This window comes from Nannobrachium achirus (genome assembly GCF_963921795.1).
Source record: "Nannobrachium achirus genome assembly, chromosome: 21".
NCBI lineage: Eukaryota > Metazoa > Chordata > Actinopteri > Myctophiformes > Myctophidae > Nannobrachium > Nannobrachium achirus.
In genome coordinates, this window is record NC_137828.1 from 39304307 (window position 1) to 39326390 (window position 22084).

The 22084-nt window shown below is 41.6% G+C and overlaps 1 protein-coding gene across 1 annotated transcript in view; it reads left to right on the forward strand.

The window, feature by feature from the left end:
* Positions 1-4737: 4737 nt before the first annotated feature.
* Positions 4738-22084, forward strand: part of ube3c (ubiquitin protein ligase E3C) — a 45081-nt gene continuing 27734 nt past the window's right edge. The window contains exons 1-12 of the mRNA XM_080751761.1: positions 4738-4833; positions 5455-5573; positions 6843-6896; positions 7298-7372; positions 7718-7852; positions 8206-8321; positions 8456-8613; positions 8833-8986; positions 11420-11640; positions 13331-13482; positions 13891-14075; positions 19838-19925. Coding sequence (XP_080607887.1) covers positions 5508-5573; positions 6843-6896; positions 7298-7372; positions 7718-7852; positions 8206-8321; positions 8456-8613; positions 8833-8986; positions 11420-11640; positions 13331-13482; positions 13891-14075; positions 19838-19925 — 1404 coding nt within the window. The 5' untranslated portion in view covers positions 4738-4833; positions 5455-5507. The remainder of the gene's footprint in view (positions 4834-5454; positions 5574-6842; positions 6897-7297; positions 7373-7717; positions 7853-8205; positions 8322-8455; positions 8614-8832; positions 8987-11419; positions 11641-13330; positions 13483-13890; positions 14076-19837; positions 19926-22084) is intronic.

Sequence of the window (22084 nt, forward strand, 5' to 3'; positions counted from 1 at the left end):
TTATATAGCCCAACATGCGCATTTTATCGAAGAAGGCACGTTTAACCATATACTATACGAAATAGCTTATTAGCATTGTTAATTTAATTTACATTACAAATAATCTATTACAAAATAACTAGCCTATATATAGCCTTATGTTACTGAGAGAGAAAAGCCCACAGAAAAGAATGAACATCTCATCTGTGTGACCTCAGCAACCTGCACACATGCAGGCCAACAGGGAAATTTCACTAAAAGCACCTTCTGTCAGTCATCTCCAAATCAAGTGGCGAGTAACTGCAACTCTGTTATCAACAAATCAACTCCAAACGAGGTCTTTTCAGCTTCGAGACGTGTTAGTGTTGAGCCTATATTTGAAAAAATATTGCGGATAATATTGAGTTATAGCTAGGCTATAACAAATGTCTCTGATTAAAATGAAACGCTCACATTTATATTGTATTGGGGAACTTATAATATATATATTTTCATTCAATGAAATGCAAGTGAGGAAAGAAGGCATGCATGCCTAATTGCCTATACCACTCAATATAAATGTTCTTCACTTACAAGCCACTTTAGAATTCATTGCCAATTTGCCATGAAGCAAAGGAGGACAACTAAACCACGACAAAATGTCTGTAATTGAAAGCGCTGAGTGTGATGAAGAAAAAGATGTAGCCTAATAGAGCTGTGACTCGGGGGTGGCTTCGGTCTAATAAGCCACTTAAAGTTAATGGAAGAGGGGGTCAGAATGAGAATTATTGACACCCTGTTGCCCTTAACCTGTCTACCAATAAAGCTGATTAGATTTTTTTTTGTCAATTCATCAGCTGACCACGCTCACACGGGAGGCGGACGGACGTTTATTTGCTCGGGGGAAATCAACAAGTCACCGGGTAAGCTCTGAAGTAAAGGATCGCCGTTTAATTGGAAACCTTGATGATCATGACCGATTACGGAATGATAACCACGAGATTGATGTGTAGTGTGTGTGTGTGTGTGTGTGTGTGTGTGTGTGTGTGTGTGTGTGTGTGTGTGTGTGTGTGTGTGTGTGTGTGTGTGTGTGTGTGTGTGTGTGTGTGTGTGTGTGTGTGTGTGTGTGTGTGTGTGAGAGTGTGAGAGAGCTAAACATGGATGGAGAGGCTCTTCATGCCTCTGGCAGACCTCGCCCTCCAAAACACGCACGCACGCACGCACACACAAAACAAAGGGAAAGGGGACCATATTATGTTCACCTTTGTTCACCTCATAACTCATAAGCTATAACCGATTCCCGAAAGATGCGTTTTTTTTTTTTTTTTTTTTTTTTTTGCAGTTGCCTCCTCAAATAAAATGAGCTCATGATCAAAACCAGTGAACTAAGTAGGCCTATAAGCAAAATTCTACAAGCTCACAATTGGTTGCATCACGACACATTGTTTTTTGTAGATTTTCAAAAGATTTGTAGGCCTATTCATTTGAAAACTTTAAATGGGATATTCTGCACAGTGAGTATAGGCCTACTTTTACTTTTGGTAGTTCTACTTTAAGTACACTTTTTATTCCAATACGTTTTGTTTTACTCAAGTTAATTCGGGACACTTTTAAGTAAACCTATAGGCCTAGTACTTTTTCCACCACTGCACAAATACAACAAAAGGAAAGGGCAACATATAGCCTAGGCTATTATGTTCACCTTGGAACATTTAATCTATAACCGATTCCGATTCCCGAAAGTTGCCTCATCAATAATGTAGAAGCTTTTTACCTGATCAAAACCAGCCGGACCTAAAATATGCTTGGCTATAGTTTTGGTCGTGCATCCCACACGCCTGAACTGAGCTGTCTGTGTCCCTTCTTACTGGTTTAATTTCATTAAGGGGCCGCATGAATATTTCTATTAAAGCACCCGTTGAAATATGGAGCCATTTAGTATTGGCCTGTACCGATCACCTAGATTTATCGCTCCTTTTCATCACATCTAGGGGAGAGAAAATTAATACTGCCCGTAGATGGAAACGGACCCTAAAACCCCGGTCTTTCCTGAAAGCTGTTAATTTGCTCCGTAATTACTTTCACAATTAACTAAAATACAAATCAAAGTGACAAATCGGGATAGTTTATATATTAATTACCCCCGGTAAATGTGTTCATTATGAAAAGGCAATTTAAAGGGACCCGCACTGTCTCTTTTATTGCAATAAATACATTGCAATTAAACTGGGGCTGCAAACGCCCGCTGCCGTGAAATGCTGCTTTTAAAAAACATTTGTGGTCTCATAACCATTTCATATATTTAATCTGCTGAAGGAGTTATCGCCGAGGCCGCCCGATAGGCCTATCTGAAAGAAAAATAAGGTGAGCATAATAGCATAACATTCAATTGTAGGTTAATTTGACGGATACGTGCCCGCACCTCAGCCCTTCAATAAGCGTATAGGCCTATTATAGTAGCTATAATATTATTGTCCAACCACTCACTTATTGACTTATTGTCATGTATATGTTTATGTGTAAGCCTTTATATGCAAATCAAAGAGTCACCTGGTATCAGAGGAGACGGCTCACGGCTGTAATTATTATTGGCTATTATAAGCAAGGCAATGCTTATGCATTTCTTTACAACTTGTAGGGCATATAGGCTAATATAACCTATTATACAACTAACAAGAATACATTTGTTAGGAAAGTGCAAGTAACAGTGTTACATTTCTTTAAACATCTCCTTTATCATCATTGATGTTGAAATTTGGACTCGTTATATAGGCTATTTGATCATTTATTATTTAGTAGGCTGTTGTTGTTTCTTTTATTTATTTATGTATTTATTTGTTCAGCTTATTTCAAACATTTCACCTATTATAGGCTACCACGTCCACTTATATGGCAGCTTATAAAACATTTGTATTCATTTTGATCGGGTTGATATCAATACATCCTTGGCCTTGGTCTATAGGATATTGTTGACTTTCATTTTATTAGCCGAAATGTACTCCCCATGTAGGTTATAGGTTTGTATTCATATCATATCCATTCCCATATAGCCCCAAAAATCAAAATGTCTTGGTTTGCAGTGCCCTTAAATTGCTATTTAGGGTATTGTGTCAAACAGTTGCCTAGTTGTGGTGACCTACTTGTCAAATTTTAAAATGTGAACAGCATGTAAACTGGTGGGTGTATTTGGTATTTCTTGAGTCAACACCAGAAGTTAATTGAATAGCATGAATGCAATTTTAAGACACAGATCGACACGTCACAGCATTTGAGAATGAAAAGTATACTGGAAAACATAAGCCAGGCAGTTGTCCACTGATTGGCCAATATAGCAATCCCAATATTTAGAATTATGTGAGGTATATTAGGAGGCAGAATAAAAGGTGTGTTGTTGAGGCTAATTTGATACAAGCATGCAGCATTAGGCCTATGCTCCTCTTAGCTAATTGCACACAATATATGGTTACTTTCATCTGTAATAAATCTTAAAATACAATAGTGGTCTGTGTGGTCACATATATGTAAATGCTTCCTCATTCATTTAGTTTACATTTGTACAAGCACATGGCACTAGAAAGAGGAGGAGGAGGAGGAGGAGGCCATTTAATCTAATTGCAGTGTCCAGATTTTTGGAGAGACAATGCATATTCATCACACACATCTCTGATCATTTGCAGTGATTGCCAATCACAATATAGGCTGCAGTAGAGAGCTTCCAGTGAGGCAATAATGTGCAGCCTAGGTAGAAAATATTATATTTTATGATAATAAATAGGCTACAACTGTTACATAATGATTTGCATAGGTTAGTCAATCGTCATACACTAGATACAATCGTAATTTTAAATACAGTGTCCATTTTAATTGTCGGTGCGTTATTGCATCGTAATTAGATTTGTATGGCTGTAATAATACACGAGAGAACAACATGTTATAGACTACCAGGCAATTGTCTTGAAGGAGTCGATTTTGAACATGGAAGAGCTGCAATCAACCCACACCCACACAGGCCACACACACACACACACACACACACACACACACACACACACACACACACACACACACACACACACACACACACACACACACACACACACACACACACACACACACACACACACACATCTGAAATTGTTGTAGCTACAGAATACGGCACTACCAGTGGTGGAAAAAGTACTCAAATGTTTTATAAGTAGCACCACTACAAATCCGCTCCATTTCCATTTCCATTGAAATGAAAGTAAAAGTACGGTAAGTAGGCCTACCAAAGCATCAAAATATACTTAAACCTTTGAAGCCTACCATACCAAAAGTAAAAGTACTAAAATGTTTGAAAATAGCAGATCTACAAGCTTGTAGTTTGGCTATTTTTTTAATATAATAATTTATATCTGCAAAGGTAGGCTAACTTGTAAATAAACAAACAAAAAATTGTAGTGGAGTAAAAGTACAATATTTTACTCAGAAGTAAAAAGTATTGAAATTTGGAAATACTCCAGTAAAGTTAGTACCTCAACTTTTTACTAAAGTACAGTACATTACCCGAGTAAATGTAATTAGTTACTTTACACCACTGGCACTGATTGGTACAGCCACAGGCACACAATTCAATTCAATTCAAATGAGCTTTATTGGCATGAAAAGCACACACCGGCTTGGAGAGAGGAGGCACCACAATGTTATTGACGTTACTCTTGTCCAATCAGCTTCCTTGCCTTACCGGAAGCGGATATAGCGTAACAGGCTGTTCTCTGTTTTGTTGTTGATGATTGATTTGAGACACAGAGAGAAGAGGAAAAAGAAGACCAGACAATTCTTTACAATTGTCGCCTAGTAGAGTTGTGTTCTTCCCTCCTTACTCAGTGTTCAAAGGTAATAAAACAAAACCATTCATAGATTATTTACACATTCGTCTCAGCTGTGTTGTGTGCCTCGAGACAGGAGAAATGTCAAAGAGAGGGCATTTACGGGCAGAAAAGGAATCCCCCCGTGATGACAAGTTAGCATGGCTCAACGCTAGCTGCTGTCTGGCAGATGCTATAGCCGGCTAATATGCTAATGTCAACAAAATCATGTCGCGTACACACGACTGACACACAGGACAGCAGGTCGGTCCTCCGGAGGCTGGAGGCTTGTGTCCGGTGCTCACATTGATCAGATGCACACGGCTATGGCAGCGTTTACAAGCCTGACAGCAGCTGCTGAGTCACTATTAGCCAACTACACGGCTAGCTGTTGTTGTTAGCGATTGAGCTAACCTGCCTTCATAACGTCCAGTTGGTTTGCTTTTTCCAACCGTCGCACTTTTGTGGTTAAAAACAGCGACATGGGAGAACCGATAACGGATCCCGGACAGTGTCACGTCATGGACGCTCTTGTTTACTGTGCTAATTTGTGAATATGATCTATTCTAGAGGCTGACAGGCTGTATGCACAAACGATGAGAAGACTCCTACTCAAATAAGTTGTCTTTCTTCTATTTTTTTTATTCAGATAGCAGCGACAACTTCTGAATAAAGTTGCCAGTCAATGGAAATATCGTAACAATGTTCAGCTTTGAAGGAGATTTCAAAACGAGACCCAATGTATCACTTGGAGGAGCAAGTAGAAAGGTAACACCCTTTGTTTGACTTGATGAGAAAGGTGAACTTTCTAGATTGATTGATTAAATACTTTATTAGTCTGAAATGTAAACAGCACGTGGTACAGTCAGATATTAAGGGTAAAATACAAAAAAGTCCTGGGGACTCGTTTCCAATATGGTCCTACTCCTATGTATTCATTTCATCAACAAGATGGCAATAATCAATCAAGATAATAGACATACTATTAAGACGCGTCAGGGCGACAAGCCATGTCTTGGCCATCTGGCCAGTGATGTATATATATCTCCATATACTGTATGGACACCCCTGGTACCAATATGGAGATCCATGTACTGTATATGGAGATATGCTGTGAGACCCCAAACGTGCTTACTCAGTTATTCGTTATGTGAAAGTCCTATGACATCTGACATCATACATACAATCCATTTCATGCCCATACATGGAGATCCCTATCTGTAGAACCAGCCACACAGATATTGGCTGTTTTGGCCATCTGTCTTTACCGTATATGGATTCTGTTAGAGTGGTATGTGGCCGATGTGGCCTCCATATATGGGCATTCCCATATAAAGTCCTGTAAGATATGGGCTTAATTGATAACATCAGGGAACTCTAGTCTATATATGGGCATAAAAGGGATTCTGTTAGTGTAGTTCCCCTGACATCACTGTGATTACAGAGCGTGATGTCAGAGCGGCAAACTCATTCTTTTATTGGTTCTCCTGACATCACAGTGACGTCGGAGTGTGATGTCAGAGCGGCAAACCCATAAGACCGTAAAAAAGTGTACACGTCCAGACAGACAGAGTCAGCATGTGCCGTTTCACATACTAAACACTGGCTCCCAAACACTGGGTCGAGACCCGTTTGTGGGTCACGACTCGAGTTAAAATCCCATTTTCTTTTCCTACATAAAATAAATACTGGTATATAATATTTGGAATATATCATTTTATTTTTTAGAAATGGAAGAATTTTATAAATTTTCAAACAAACAAGCAAACACGTCTAAGAAATTCCATAAATAATATATGATAATAGCCAATCTACAAGCTCTCATCGCTGCGTGAAGAGACACATTGTGAGCTTTTGCTATTTTCACTAGTTTGGGTCCTGGGCGAATGTCTAATTTCTCTTTTGGGTCATGGGCTAAAACGTTTGGGAAACACTGACATAGAGAACTGACTTATGTGTTAATTCATATACTGTATAGTGTTCTGTTGCACGTTGGACTTGCTTGTCATTGCCAAGATTTCCTGTTTTGCTTTCCAGGAGGAAAAAGCATCTTTGTTGCACCGCACTCAAGAAGAACGAAGGAAAAGAGAGGTATTAAAGTCTGCGCGTGTGTTGTGTTAGCACAAGATGTGCACAACTAGGTCATTCAATTAGTGTCTTGATTGTTGAATATTGAACGTCAAATAATATTGTCCATACTAATACGGATGAAGAATACGGTTCATCCAATGTGTAGGTGTATAAAATATACCCTATATCAAGGGTCTTTAAAGCTTTTCAGGCTAATGAGGACCCCTTAGCTGAGAGAGAGATGAAGCAGGGAACCTCCCTCAAATATATTGTGTCAAATTGTATTCAGAATGCATCGCAGTGTGATGCGTTGTGAGCTTGTAGAGCTGCTGTTTTGGGCAAATGGCTTAGGAAGGTGACGGAACCAAAAAGTTCTGGAATTGGATGTTCTTCTTTAACAAGTATCATTCTGTTACTGTCAGGATGAAAGGAGAAGACTGAAGAATGCCATTATCATTCAGTCCTACATACGTGGGTATCTGGATCGCAAGCGGCAAGTAAGTCTGCAGCCATTTGCAACTTCCCAAAGGCCTGGCTTGTTTCAGTTTCACCATCACATCATGTCCTCATCACTTTCCATTCACTTTATTGATCTATCACCATCCATCTTGGCCAAACACAACCATACAGATCATTCACATTCTCTTGTGACAGTTATGTTTTCAATGAAAACAATCCGCACACACTAAATAATAGCACTCACTCTCACTCTCACTCTCTCTCTTTGTGTGTGTGTGTGTGTGTGTGTGTGTGTGTGTGTGTGTGTGTGTGTGTGTGTGTGTGTGTGTGTGTGTGTGTGTGTGTGTGTGTGTGTGTGTGACCTCTGGCATTTTATTTTCCAGTATGCCATTCAAAGGACCATGTTTGATGAGGGTGTCAGCCAGACACAGTCAAGTGGGGTGGACAGTGGAAGTCTAACTCTCCTAACAAGACAACTCATTTTTTTCTACAGACAATGTGTGGATGCACATCGATTGGTGAGTATGATGTGCTCTTCAATGAAATCTAAGTCAACATATTTAACCATTTTTATACTTCACTTTGTTATAGTTTTTTTGCAGAAGCATTCATTGTACATAAACAATCGACAAAACATTTATAACACAAAAAATGACATAAACGGATACTTTTCTCCCTTTTACATTTTATCATAAAAGGGCGTTGTTTGTCAAAAATCTACAAGCTCAGCAGATTTTGAGTTCGTAGATTGGCTATTTTCTTGAACAAATAAAATAAAAATATTTATATATAACCTTGAACGTTTGGAAAGTGGTTAAGAACAGACATTGCCTGATGCTTATGTTTTCTTCCATTGGCATTTCTGTTGTAGATATGGATGTGTCAGAACCTGGTGAAACACAACAGTAAGTTTGTGCAGCTGTTGGCGGGTCCAGAGATGCAGACTTGTGTGTTTCAGATCAAGAGGATCTTGGGCTTCTGCTGCAGGTACATTATTAGGGCTCCATCGATACTGGCTAAACCCGTTGGGTAGAGGAACAGTTGAATAAACAAAACGATTTTTAAATATTTGTAGCATCCGCAGTTGCGTCAATGCACTGGTTCCTCTCTCGATCTCTCAGACTTCTGCAGAGCGCTGATGACGACAGTTTGAATGTTGCCGTTCCCATGAGGATGCTGGAGATCTTTTCTTCAGAGAGAACCTATCTTCCGATTCTTCTAGACGCTAACTCTTTAGGATCATTAATCGAGCAGATTTTGCACTCTATGGTCCAGAAAGGTAAGTTAGTTTATTTTTATATTGTTTAAAATAAAATCAAAGAGCATGTGCAAAATGTTCAATGTGAAAACATTTAATGTAAGCATCCAAATGGCCCTTTGAGAACATCCAGCAATAACACAAGATTAAAAGAGGATACCAAACACCAGACACCCACTGTCTTTAGACCCACAATCAAGACTACTAATCTGTTGCCACCTTTTTGCTCTCCCCCCTCAGGATACTACAGATCACTGTACATTCTAGTGAACCACAGGCTACCTGCCAGTCTGGAGTACAGTGACGCTCCCTCTGTCCCTATGGCAAGCACACTGTTGGATCACATCCTCAAACCCCTGCACTTTACCTACTCCTCCTGCACAACAGGCGCAAGGTACGGGACAAAAATAGTTTAGTCTGGATGGGTGCGGTTTAGCACGCTTATGAACAACAAGGCACCGATTGCGAGGCCTTTGAGGCTCAAAAGGTGCACGGCTGCACGCAAGTGAGTTGCTCGGCGAGCGATTGCCTGGATTGGCCTCGCACATAGATAGGCACGCTGTATTAGTTGCTTACTGATAGGGACACTGTGGGAATCTGCAAGAATTAGTACATGAATATTGAGATGAGGCTCAGTGTCCGCCCTGAGACCGGGAGGTCAGAGTTTGATCTCTGGCCGAGTCATACCAAAGACTCTGAGAAATGGTTCATGGCTCGGCATTTATTGTAATTAAACATATTTTTGGTTCAGAAACATCTGCATTATTTATTAGCTTAACTTAGCTAAACAAGACCACCCAAACTCTCTAGTGCAGGATGTACTGTAAGGGGAGTCCCCACCACGAGCACCAGCAGAAGTGCTAGACTCCCCCTCTGAACATGCAGAATTTGCTCTCATTAGTTAAAAGTAGAGTTACGCAGTGACTCCAGAACAGAGCCAGGTTTTTAGATGATATGCTCTAAAAAAATTGCTTCTACAGTAAGTGGCGAGATAAAGTTGGTCCTGTGCAAAAACACCAAAAAATAAATCACTCTGTTCACTGGCCACAGTTTTGTTTTGACTGTTTTATCATAGATTTTCTGTGCTTTAGAATGTAATATGTGCCCACCATGTGATGAATGGATATTAACCAATATTTGCGTGCCATTTGTCTGGTGGCCTGGTCATGTGAAGTGGCCAGTAGTCCAGGGAGAGGATTCTTATTCTGGGAAGCTCTGATTATTAGATGATGACAATGAGAATACATTAAATGTAGAGGATGGATGAGGGCACATCTTTTCATAATAATCAAACTTATCAACACTTCCCAAGTTACTGCTTGGGGATCGTGACGGGAGGAGAACATTAAGAAAGACAGGAGAAGAATGTCTTTGTCTGCAGTGTATACTGTTAAAATCATCCACTAAACCCATCACGCCCAACCAAGGCAGTAATTGCTTCAGAGACCAATTTACAACATGCAGTAAAAGGCCCTTAGACTCGCTTACTCGCCAGAGTGCAGAATATCAACTGTTTGCCCTCAATTTGAGAAAGTCTTAATGACAAACGACAAGAGGAGTCCTATTCTTCTTTGAAGAAAAGCAGGGTGGCAGTGAGAGAAACTTGTGTACACACAGACTCTAACAGCTAATTATCTGGCCGGGCCCACCAGATGTGTGACTGAGCCACACAAAGCAGCTCTGTTTGACGAGAAAATATTGGAACACTCGCAAAGCTGAAAGGACAGGACAACACTGGAGGAACAAGCCCACTCTGTCAGAACGTTTCTTTTTTTGTTCATTGTTATGAACTGATTTGAGTTTTCACATTCCATAACGGCGTGTTTTAGACAATGTGTCGGCATTACTTTGGTCCTGTCTCCTGTGTGTTTTACCTGACCTGTGATATATTAGTTAAAGGTGGCCAGACATTGTGACATTGCATATCTCCTTTCATTTCATTCAGATTGCATTATGTCTTTCTGGAAATGAGTTCCACTGCTGTGTGGTTTAATAGAGATGTCTCTTTATCAGCTACGGTTTCAGATCAAAGCCTTTGGTTTTGAAACAAAAATGAACAGTACCTGGATTTCATATGTAGAATATTATGTGTCGCTTGTTAGCTTCTGTGGTAGCCAGCAACATTGGATATTTGATACGTATGCGTTGGGTGAATCCAACAGGATAAATTAAACATTCATAATTCATATCACGGCTCCTGAAGAGTATAAAACAGTTCATCTTTCACTACTAGCAGCCCACGATAGCATCTCAAAGCAATGCGCGTCCCAGAATGAAACGCTTGTCCAACTAATTCATGTGTTAAATCCAGAGAACTGCTGTCGGTCACAAAAAGAATGAGTGTGTAACACTGCTAGAGTCTTGTGTTACAGTTATATACAATATTGAAATTAATATTAGTTATTTTGAAGTCTTGGTTAATTATTCCTAAACTAGCCCTTACCCGTTCAAAGATATGAGCTCCAAAATGATGTGCAGTGTGTGGGTTATGGGATGGTAGATACACCATAAAAATGCTAATATACAGTATATGATTTGTGAAAGTGACAAACGGGCTTCACAGTTATGTTAGGTGTGTTCATATGCTAATGGTGATGCGATTTCAGATCAATTGCTCCAGCCACTGAGGAGAAACGCTGTGACAGACACTCAGACATTCGCAAAATTATAGTATAGATGGATAGTGTTTTTCTTCCCCTTTGTAAACGGTTTATGGATTAAACACCCCATCCCTAATGTGTGTATATGATAGTATGGACTGATATTTAGGGGGATATATGAAGTTATTTGGTCTCACCCTTTAATCCTATTGCTTCCTTTCTTTCAGGCAGTTTGTGTTTGCGGCCTTCACTGAGGAGTTCATCTCAGCCCCGTTCACAGAGCAGATCTTTCACTTCTTTATACCCGCACTGTCTGACGTGCGTCTCTCGTTCCCCTTTGAGGCCTTCCTGGATTCCCTGCAGGCCACCGTAGTTTCCTCCTCAGCAGCACAGAGCCAGGCCCCCTGGCTGTTTTACTTTGTCCTCTCAGCAGGAGAGAACTGCCTCGGTATGTATGGCTTAAATGTGCTCTTATGGACAGACAACCTGTGTATGCTGTCTGTTTACAAGTGCAAAGATTGTATGTGCCTTGATGTACTGTTTCAGCTTATATGCACTGGTGTGTTCTACTGTGTTACACTATATACGCAATATGGCGTGCAGAATATGTTGAATAAAAGTGCAGCCCTCTACTACTAACCATTTCATCCATTGACCACATGCGAGCATAACCACGCCCACGAGCAGGGAATGATTATTGTATGCTCTTCGAAAAAACCTAGACCACACCACTGCCTGTGTGTGTTTGCATGGGTGAGAGGTGAAATTAATAAAATTGTTGTGAATAAATAAATTAATAAAGGTGTGTGTGTGTGTGTGTGTGTGTGTGTGTGTGTGTGTGTGTGTGTGTGTGTGTGTGTGTGTGTGTGTGTGTGTGTGTGTGTGTGTGTGTGTGTGTGTGTGTGTGTGTGTGTGTGTGTGTGTGTGTGTGTGTGTATATGAGCAGTTGCGCACACACTTGTGTGTGAAATGAATGAAAGTTGTAAGTGTGCGTGCGTGGGTTAGGGTTAGGCAGCATTGTTTTCCAGAGGGCCACATTAACTTTGATAATGTGAGCGACTGCAACACCTTGCCCTATTGAATTGAACTTGAAACACATTGCAGTGCTGAATTATGTTAAAATGGCATGACTTTGGTAGACCTGATATATTGCTTAATAATAATCTATTTGCCAGGCCAGAAGGCCTGGGTCCTTGATTCATAATGCAAGAATGTTCTTTTCTTTTTTTTTTACATTCTGATGTACTCTGAGGTTACAGTGAAAGATTACCGTACATAAAATAATCTAAATCCACCTTGCACTCAACATTTGCCAGTTGTCTGATATGCTCCACCTCATAGGTCAATGGTGAAATGCATTGCTTTTTGTTATAAATATATGGACTTCAATGCAGACTGTTTAACAATTTCAACTATTTGAGTGCATATACAGTACCTGCACCAGTGGAATGCTGTTATGTACTCAAATGGTAAATATTAATTCATTGGAATGGAGTTAAAAACTCCAACATCATTAACATAATGCCACCTTTTATATTATAATTCAGATTATTTTCTGAGTAGAGTCATTTTGTTTTCATTTGAGAAAGTTGTGATGGTCTGTGGGCCTGTTCTGGCCCTCAGGCTGTATGTTGCCCATGTGTGGTGTAGACCTATGTATATGTTTATATACACTGTGTGTGGGAGTTTATGAGGTGCAAATATGACTCGGTTGCAGTATTAACTCCAGCAGAGACTGATTTATAGAGAGGCACCAGAGGATTCAGTATCTAAAAGGTGATTTATTCTCATTAGTCATTTCTGTGCCAGAGTCACGCATTGAAAATAAGCTGATCTACAAGCTCCCAACACGCCGTAGTGCGACGCATAACTTTTTGAGCTTGTATCTCGACTATTATTGTTGGGCAACACACACACACGCACACACACACACACACACACACACACACACACACACACACACACACACACACACACACACACACACACACACACACAAATAAGTGTAACTCAGGCTTTCGAGGGATATCTGTTGTGGAATCTGAAGAAGGATCGACGCCATCAGTCTGGCAATGCCAGGCTAAATTGAAATAGCCCTAATGTGAACCTGAAGTGAGTGAATGCTGTGCTTTTGTCAGGTTCCCTATCGGAGGAGGGTCTCCTGCTGTACCTGCGGGCGCTGCAGACCCTGCTGCCCCTGCTGCCAGTGTCAGATAGCAGCGATAGACCTGAGGTCACCAGCGACTCAGAGGATGAAGATGATGGTGGCATCCATCCTCTGCCCATGCAGGTAGAGACACAACAACACACATCACTAAGCACACAACAACTGATGCAACAACACTTGGCTGTCATTGCACTGCATGGGATTGGAAATCGTACATTTACTCTTACGCCTACACCTTACTCTGCTGCTGCGACGATTTAACTTACCTTCTAGACTAGAGCATTTTTTCCTCAAACGTTTTTCATGTCATGGACCCCCCAAATTAATATGTATTTAGACGTGGACCCCCCATCTGAGAATAATTTGTGCCAGGCACTCCTGCACAACATTTGCGTTGTTAAAATGTTTCACAATTGTCTTGAAAATAGATCTACAACACATTATCCGATATAAACTGCCCACAAAAAGCTCGGAAACCTGAGCTTTGGTCGATTACTTCTCCCCTTTCTCCCTACTCTGCTCCCCCGGCAGGACGACAGGATCTCCCTCCAGCTCATTACGGAGGAGTGTATCCACAAGCTGGACACCAAGGAGCAGACCAACGCCCTGCTCAACCTGGTGTGGAGGGACTCGGCCAGCGAGGAGGTCTTCACCAAGATGGCCTCCATCTGTCACACCCTCATGGTGCAGCATCGTCTCATGGTGCCCAAAGTCAGGTCAGTCTGACTAACACTGTGACTGTGGTCCTAGAATGTTTTCCGTGTCGAGGACTGTACGTATATGCATTTGCCTGGCAGACTCAGGGACACCCCCCCATACAAAGATTTGTGTTGTTAAAAGTTATAAACTGAGCCTGGACGGCTGGTGTGGCGTACGGGCACCTAGGAAGCTGATCCTGACGACCTTTGCTGGGTGTCACTCCCCATCTCTCTCTCCCCGTTTCCTGTCTACTTCCAGATAGGGCGACAAGCGACCTTGCCCTATGTCTTGGCCATCTAGTGATGTATATCGGACCAGTTACCCATATGGAGACTCCTGTACCCATATATTGAGATCCATGTACTGTGTATATGGAGATATGCTGTGAGACCCCAAACATGCTTAGTTACTTACTCAGTTATTCGTTATGTGAAAATCCTATTAAATTTATCACATCTGACATCATACACACAATCCCTTTTATGCCCATACATGGAGATCCCTGTCTGAACCAGTCACACAGATATGGGCTGTCCTCCTCCTGTTAGATATGGGCTTAATATTGATGACATCAGGGATCTCCATTTATGGGCATAAAAGGGATTCAGTTAGAGTGGTTCCCATGACATCACAACATACAATCCATTTTATGCCCATACATGGAGATCCCTGTCTGAACCAGCCACACAACTGTGATGTCACCTGTTTATGCCCATATAAGGAGATCCCTGCTCTGAGTATCTGACATCACCATGATGTCACCTGTAATGTCACAGGGATGTGTCAGGGGAACCACAGTGTCAGGCGTTACCCGTCCCGGAGGATACGGTCAAGCTTCTTCTTCTTTGGTGTATCATCATCCTTGATGCAACAACACAGGCAGAAAAGCCACAAAAATATCAAATAAAAAATCCCCTCAGTGACACCTGGAGGTCCCCGCCCGGACCCAATTTTGAGAACCACTGGTCTAACGAATCAGCTTCGCTGCAGCCAAGAAATGCTTTTTTTCATGGCATGTGTCTGTTAGAAATGTGTGCGTGTGTGTGTTACTGTTCTGACCAGTGACTATCTGCGAATGAAAGCCTTTTTTTATACAAGGTGATTAATTTATACAAACTGCAGGCATCAGGATGAATGACACGAGACAAGTTCTGTGCCACACGTGAGGGTCAGCGGAGTTCAACATTGTTGGTGGTATAAAAAGGAGCGTTATTACTCTCTCTCTCAACTAAGGGGTCCTTGGGCTGAAAACGTTTAAGACCTCTGCCGTAGAGGCAATTTACTGCGAAAGATGCAGCGGAAACATCCACAGCCGGTCAACGTTCTCTCATTTGTCACGCGGATGCTTGAGAGCTCAGCTCCTGCGTTAGAGAGTGAGGATGTTTACAGGCCCATCTTGATTGAGAGGGAAACTGTGGCTTTATGTGTTTCTGTGCTGTAAGCAGCGATGTAAATAACGGTGAAGGGAGGCAGGCGGTTATCTGTGGTCCTCACCCGCTGACATTTTACAACCGGCAGAGGAAGCAGGGATGTCAGGGAAGCTGTCAGTCTTGGATGAGGGCAATTTACCCCCCTTCTCTCTCTCTCTCTCTCTCTCTCTCTCTCTCTCTCTCTCTCTCTCTCTCTCTCTCTCTCTCTCTCTCTCTCTGGCTGATTACATTAGGACGAGGATGTCAGAATTGGGGGGTGGGGGGCTGTTCTGACTGACAGACGGTGATCTAAACTGAGAGCTTCATGGACGATCACCTCCTCTGGTTAATGATTACTGGAGCCAAACCAGGAAGCTACCAGTTGATGTGCGAGTATATCAGCATCTGTGTGTGTGTGTGTGTGTGTGTGTGTGTGTGTGTGTGTGTGTGTGTGTGTGTGTGTGTGTGTGTGTGTGTGTGTGTGTGTGTGTGTGTGTGTGTGTGTGTGTGTGTGTGTGTGTGTGTGTGTGTGTGTGTGTGTGTGTGTGTGTGTGTGAGATGAGGGGGGGGGACAGGTTGATGAACTAAACACAGATTGCATTTTGAAGTAATGAAAATACTACGAAAAATAAACAGCCACATCTGTAGTAAACACATGTGCACGCATGTCTTTGGTTGACGCTTTTTGAGGATGCACGATATTGGAATATTGGTCAGTATTGCAAGTTTCCAATAGGGTTTACCTTAACACCTTGACATGGCTAAACCGATATATTACTTTGATATCGGTTCAATACCGATATTGTGTTTTTAAGGCCAATATTACTGATGCGATATGATGACCAATTCATTGTAAATCCCTGGGTATATCTAACAACAACCATACTAATGATCTGAGGATAATGGATCTGCATGAATCGACCTTGTCGGTAATCAAAAGTCTCCATGCATCAGCCTGATTGATGCCCGATTTTTGTGTCCAATACCCATTTTGATTTTGGAGATCACTGACTGCCGATGTTTTGACGGATATTTTGTAAAGAATATATATTTTATTTTACCACTTTTCAAAATAAATAGACGATCTACAATCTCACAATGCATCAGGTTGAAAGTGGTTAAAAATCTGGACACCAATTGGCAGTTACAGATTGTCGTCCAAAAAGTCAGATAACGACGAGATATCGGGTGTCCTCATCTTGAGGTGTTGGGTGTGTTCCTTACAAATACCTTTGACAGAGTTTAGATTCATCCTCCTCTTCCTCTGTATTTTCATCCCCTTCATTTTTTTTCTTTTACGGCTGCCTCCGTCCCACCGCTTTTACCATAAATCCTGCCCTTCGTCCTCCATCATTATCGGATATCTGTACAAAATAATTAGCTCACTGAGAAAGATTAATCACTGCAGGAGTGGACGGGATAGCTTTACAAGAGGCTAAGGGGAGCAAATTGCATCCCGGGCTTGATTTACTGCTTTTAAAAAAGAGAGGAGAGGAAAGCAGACCGTTTGGTCAGCTGGCCCGCCGTCCGGCCCAGAACCATAGTACTCTTTTTTATGAATATGTACAGAGACTGAAAGCTGTTCCCTGCTTCGCAGAGGATCCTCAGATACTTAAGTAAAAGTATCAGAACTGCAATGTTGTACATAAGTACAAAAGTATCAGTATCAAAATATACTTAATGTACCAAAAGTAGAAAATACTAATTGTGCACAATGTCCCATTTTACACGTTTTCAAATGTATACAAATCTTTTGAAAATAGCTGATCTACAAGCTCACTATGTGTTGCATCGAGACACATTGTGAGCTTGTAGAATGGCTATTCTCAGATGGCACTGGCATGAAGAATTTGAATATTTTGTGAAAAAGCATCGCAGATGCCCTAGAACCCCAAATCATAACTTACTTCGGAAACTTCCCACTGAACTTAAAGCAACTCTGACTTCAGAAGGTTGACATTTCTCTATTATAAATCCTTGTTTTGAGTCTTGTGTAATATTGTAATATTTTGAAATATGGACTATTGATATTCATTAGCCGTATTCCATAAAATTTTAAATGTTCATTCACTGAATGTCCAATGTATCTAGAATATGAAAGTTTCAAGAAATATATGAAAGTTTCAAGATATTTTACAAAATATTCTAATTTTTCGAGAAGGATCTGTATAGGAGGAAATGAAGTTAATTTATGTTTTGTGATAATCTAAAACTAAATCTACAAAGTAACTATTAACTAAAGTTGTCAAATTATTGTAGTGTAGTAAAAGTACAATATTTGCCTCTGAGTTGTACAGTAGGTGGAGTAGAAGTAAAAGTACTGAAAATTGGAAACATAACCCAGTTAAGTACTAATTCCTCAAAAGTGTACTTAAGTACAATACCTGAGTAAATGTACTTAGTTACTTTACACCACTGTTCAAAGGCAAAAGATGCCCAGTGGGTTCAGCCCTGGTGTTAAAAAGATCTGACTTAATAGAAAGTGCCATGTTGCACCTAGCCTGCGTGTTTGCCTTTGGTCGGGTACAGTGTAATCTACATTTGATTGTTCTGTGTTGGGTGTTTGGTGTAATCTCACTTTGATTGTTTTGGCTTGGCTAACGTAGCACTCTGCCGCTAACGGGCATCCGCCTGATGAAAGTCAGCCCCAGATGAGCTCCTGTGCTTCATTTGCTTTAGAACGGTCGACAAGTTTCTTTTGGAGTTGACATGAGATAATGGCGCTAATCATTTGAACACAGGAGTATATTGAGATTGAAGGGGAAATGGGACCCCGCTCAACATTCTTGTATGTATTTTTTTTAATGGTGGAAAGTGTCACCCTCTCTAACCTAGCTCAGTGGCTTTTTTTCTGCTGAAATGCAAATTCTTTCATTACTTCAAAATGCAATGATCCGGGTGAGATTCATCAAGCTACCCAACATATGTGCACACATGCACACGCACACGCGTACACGGAACACAACCCCCATTTGATGCCCCTACTTTGTTTATTAGCGGTTCTTTCCATGATTGAAATCGAGGTTTGGGTTTTCTAGCAGGCCGTAAATCAGCGTGTCAGCCGGCATTTAGTGCTTTGTTTCCCATTTCAATCAAACACCCGCATCACTGTTAAGAACCTGGAGCACTACGCCTGGCTCCTCGCTACTCTCCTGAGCCTTGTAGTAGCTTGACAGACGACGGGGGCTCGGCTCAAACCATTTCTCAAGCCTTATTAAAGGGTGGCTGTCACTCTCCCTCTACAGACTCATTTCCATACTTCATTCCTTTCAAATGATTTTGCGCGTGCTGCTCGACAGTAAGGGATTGGACCCTCTGACATTGACATGAGTGTAGTTCTGCATGACGTTCTTTTTTCTCCACTGTATTCCTGTTCCTCCCCTACATTTTTGTCTCCTTCGCTCCTGTTTCCCCCCCCACTTACTTCTTTTTTTTTTCTCCCCCGTTGACCTTTCCTCCCGTGACCGTCTTCCATGCATTGTGAATAGGAGATGCCCCACTAAAGACAGGCATGCTTATAGGTGCCAGAGAGCTATTCCGCTCTCCCAGACAGAGAGCCCATTATATGCAGGGGCACTTTATTTAGCTTTTTAGCTTACTTACCACATTATTGTCACCTGTTGTTAACCCTCGGTGTGAAAAGGCACTACAATCCCGGCCAGAGCATAATAGACACACATGCAAACACCACACTTGAACAAAGATCAGCTTCACACCTGGGTGCTGTGGCCTGTTGAGTACCAGGCCAGTATTGAGAGGTATGTGGAGTACCCCCCCCCCCTTTCTGTTATCATCATGTAATTCAGTGTGAGTGTGGAAGCATGCTGATGCTCTGGGGTCACGTCGAGGGCCAGCCCCCCCCCCCCCCCACACTTGTCCTCCCCCCATACTCCATTGTCTCTCTCCGTGGCCATTAAGTTAAATGGGGCTCCAGCAGGAAGCCAGAGGGCTGTTTATGACCCGAGCCCGATACCCTTGCTAACAACTAGTTTACTAATGGAAGGTGCCTTGCCTAAATAAAGCTTAATGGCTCATTTAATCTCTTCTCAGAGCTCACTAGGTATACAGGGGGAGAGAAAAGGTCCAGGAAAATTCCTTGGGGGGAAATACTGGTTAACAGCGTTATTTACTTTTTTCCTGTTTTTATGTGTCTTCTGGTTAATTGGGCAAAGTTAACAATCCAAGCTTAGGGGGCGGGGAGACGGAAAACGAATCTACGCTTTACACACTGAGACTGTGTCATCTGATATATATCCGTAATTCTTCTCTTCTCCTTTTTGTTGAAGAGATCAATTTGAGGATGAATAAGTAAACAATAAAAACCTTCCGATGTATCAACCTGTGTATGTCTTCTCCTTCACTCCCCACAGACTTCTGTACAGTTTAGCCTTCAATGCACGTTTCCTGAGGCATCTGTGGCACTTGATAACGTCCATGACGACCAAAATGATCACCGGGGTGAGTACATTCGATGTTGCCAAAAATGTTGGCCAATGGTTTTGCATGTGTGTGTGTACACTAGTCTAAATGTGTATATTATCAGTCCCCAGACCCAGATGTTTTTATGTGGTTATTGTGAACCCAAATTGACTATTGATGATTATTTTAGCAAAAAGTGTGATACAATCAAGATGAGGAATTATTGAAAATTCGTTAGCGGCTTGCGTGGTCCTCGAGTTTTGAGATGATGTGTGCCTATCAAGTGACATGCCCTAGGGGTGCCAGGTTGAAAGTCGATAATACCTTTGATGGCAGAATACTGGAGGGACTGGTATATATCGTCACTGTGTTGGGCAGAAACCTTGTATCTCCAAGTTTCAAATTTGTATGTATTTCTTTCTCTTAACTCATACAGTTGCCCCGGGCCACAAGTGGCCGCTAGAGTGCCAGAAATCTCTCTATAGACCTTCGCTCTAGCTTCCGTCGACACTGTCCCCAAGTGCCTTGGGATTTCACTCCAGCCAATGCTATGTGGGACGAGAGGAGGAAGCTAGCTGATACGTAGCCAAAATGCTAACCCCTTTAGAAGCCCGATCTAAAGCTATTTCAGTCGCAAAAAACTTTCTCTTTGGGTCTGGGAAGTGGGAACACAATCCGGAGAAAATCCTGTCTAAAGATGTGATTTATTATTGGAGTGGGCGGCGCGATGCAGCCGTTATCGCGACTACGGCCCGTGTATGGCCGAGTGTTGGCCCGGACCATGGATGGACGTTTAGACCGGGGCTTCGTTGAGGCCTCCGATTAAATAATTCATTTTATTAAATATCCCGGACTACTTCGGGATAGGCACCCCCGGAATACGTTGCGCCGCCGACAGTATAGATTGAGGTTTTTTTTGGGGGGCTCTAAACTTTATTTTAAACCATTTTCAATGGAATAAATCGTCAGACCATCTAGCGTCTCTCGTTGGTAAGCGCTGGACGAGCAAGGACCACCCCACGTTGCTCCAAGCAGCTCGGGGGTAAGTTAAAAAAGCAAATAAAATATTGTATTGGATTGAAATAAAGCCGAACTTGTTCGGGATAGGCACAAAAAGGGGTTAAATTAAAGCCCGACGACATACAAAAGTGAAAGTGAAAATAGTAGATCTACAAGCACAAGTTGTGTGCTTCTAGATTGGCTATTTTCACTATTTTAAATCGTTAATAATAACAAAAAAGGACATACATTTTGGACATACCTCTCCACCCGACAACAACGATATGTAGGCCTGTGACATAATCGTCTAATCGCAATTATTTGACATTAATCGCAATTATTTTGTCATAATCGTCATAATGTTGAAAAGGTTCATATATTTTCAAAAATAGTGGAAATAGCAGATCTACAAGCTCACAACGCGTTGCGATGCGACACGTTGTGGCTATTTCTACTCTCAATGTTATTTTTAAGTATAAAGGCAAATATGTCAAATATTTCATTTCGTTGTATATTTAGGTTATGTGTCATATCTGCCATGTGCAACTTCAAAGACTAAAGGCCAAACAGAAATGTAATTGGCAACGACAAAAACACAATTAACACATATGGTGCCAAGACTGCCAACCCCGAGTTTCCCGAGTTTGTATTGGTACCAACGCTGTGCCAACACCGAGTTTCCCGAGTTTGGGCCGTTTTTAAAGAAATTTTTTTTTTTTTTTTTTTTTCAATTTTTTTTTTGCAAAAATGTTTTTTTGGACCTCCAGAAATGTGTTAGGCATGATCGCGATCGCGAAATTGCATGTTTAACCCCCATACCAACCAAGCCCCCAGAACCCAGGGCTAGATTTGAAGGAGCCCCGATGGTGGCCAAAGTTGGAACTGCAGCCTAAACGCGCATTTTGGCCCCCGCCCCCTCCACTCCAGACTGTGAGCGGAGAGCAGCGTGACGTCATTTGTGGTCTCGAATAGTGGCCAATTTCCCCCAGAATGCACCTGGATTAGCTACATGCTAGCACGTAGCCGTTGCTTCAAAACGCCACTGAGCACTTGCATTGAAATGATAGTGGGGGCGGGGCTCGTCCGCTCTCTATTTTATATATACTCTATGATACCAACCCATTCTTTCAAACATGGCAGCCATGTTTGTTTACATCTGAAGAAAACATAATGGCTGATAAATCAATGGAATGCCTGAA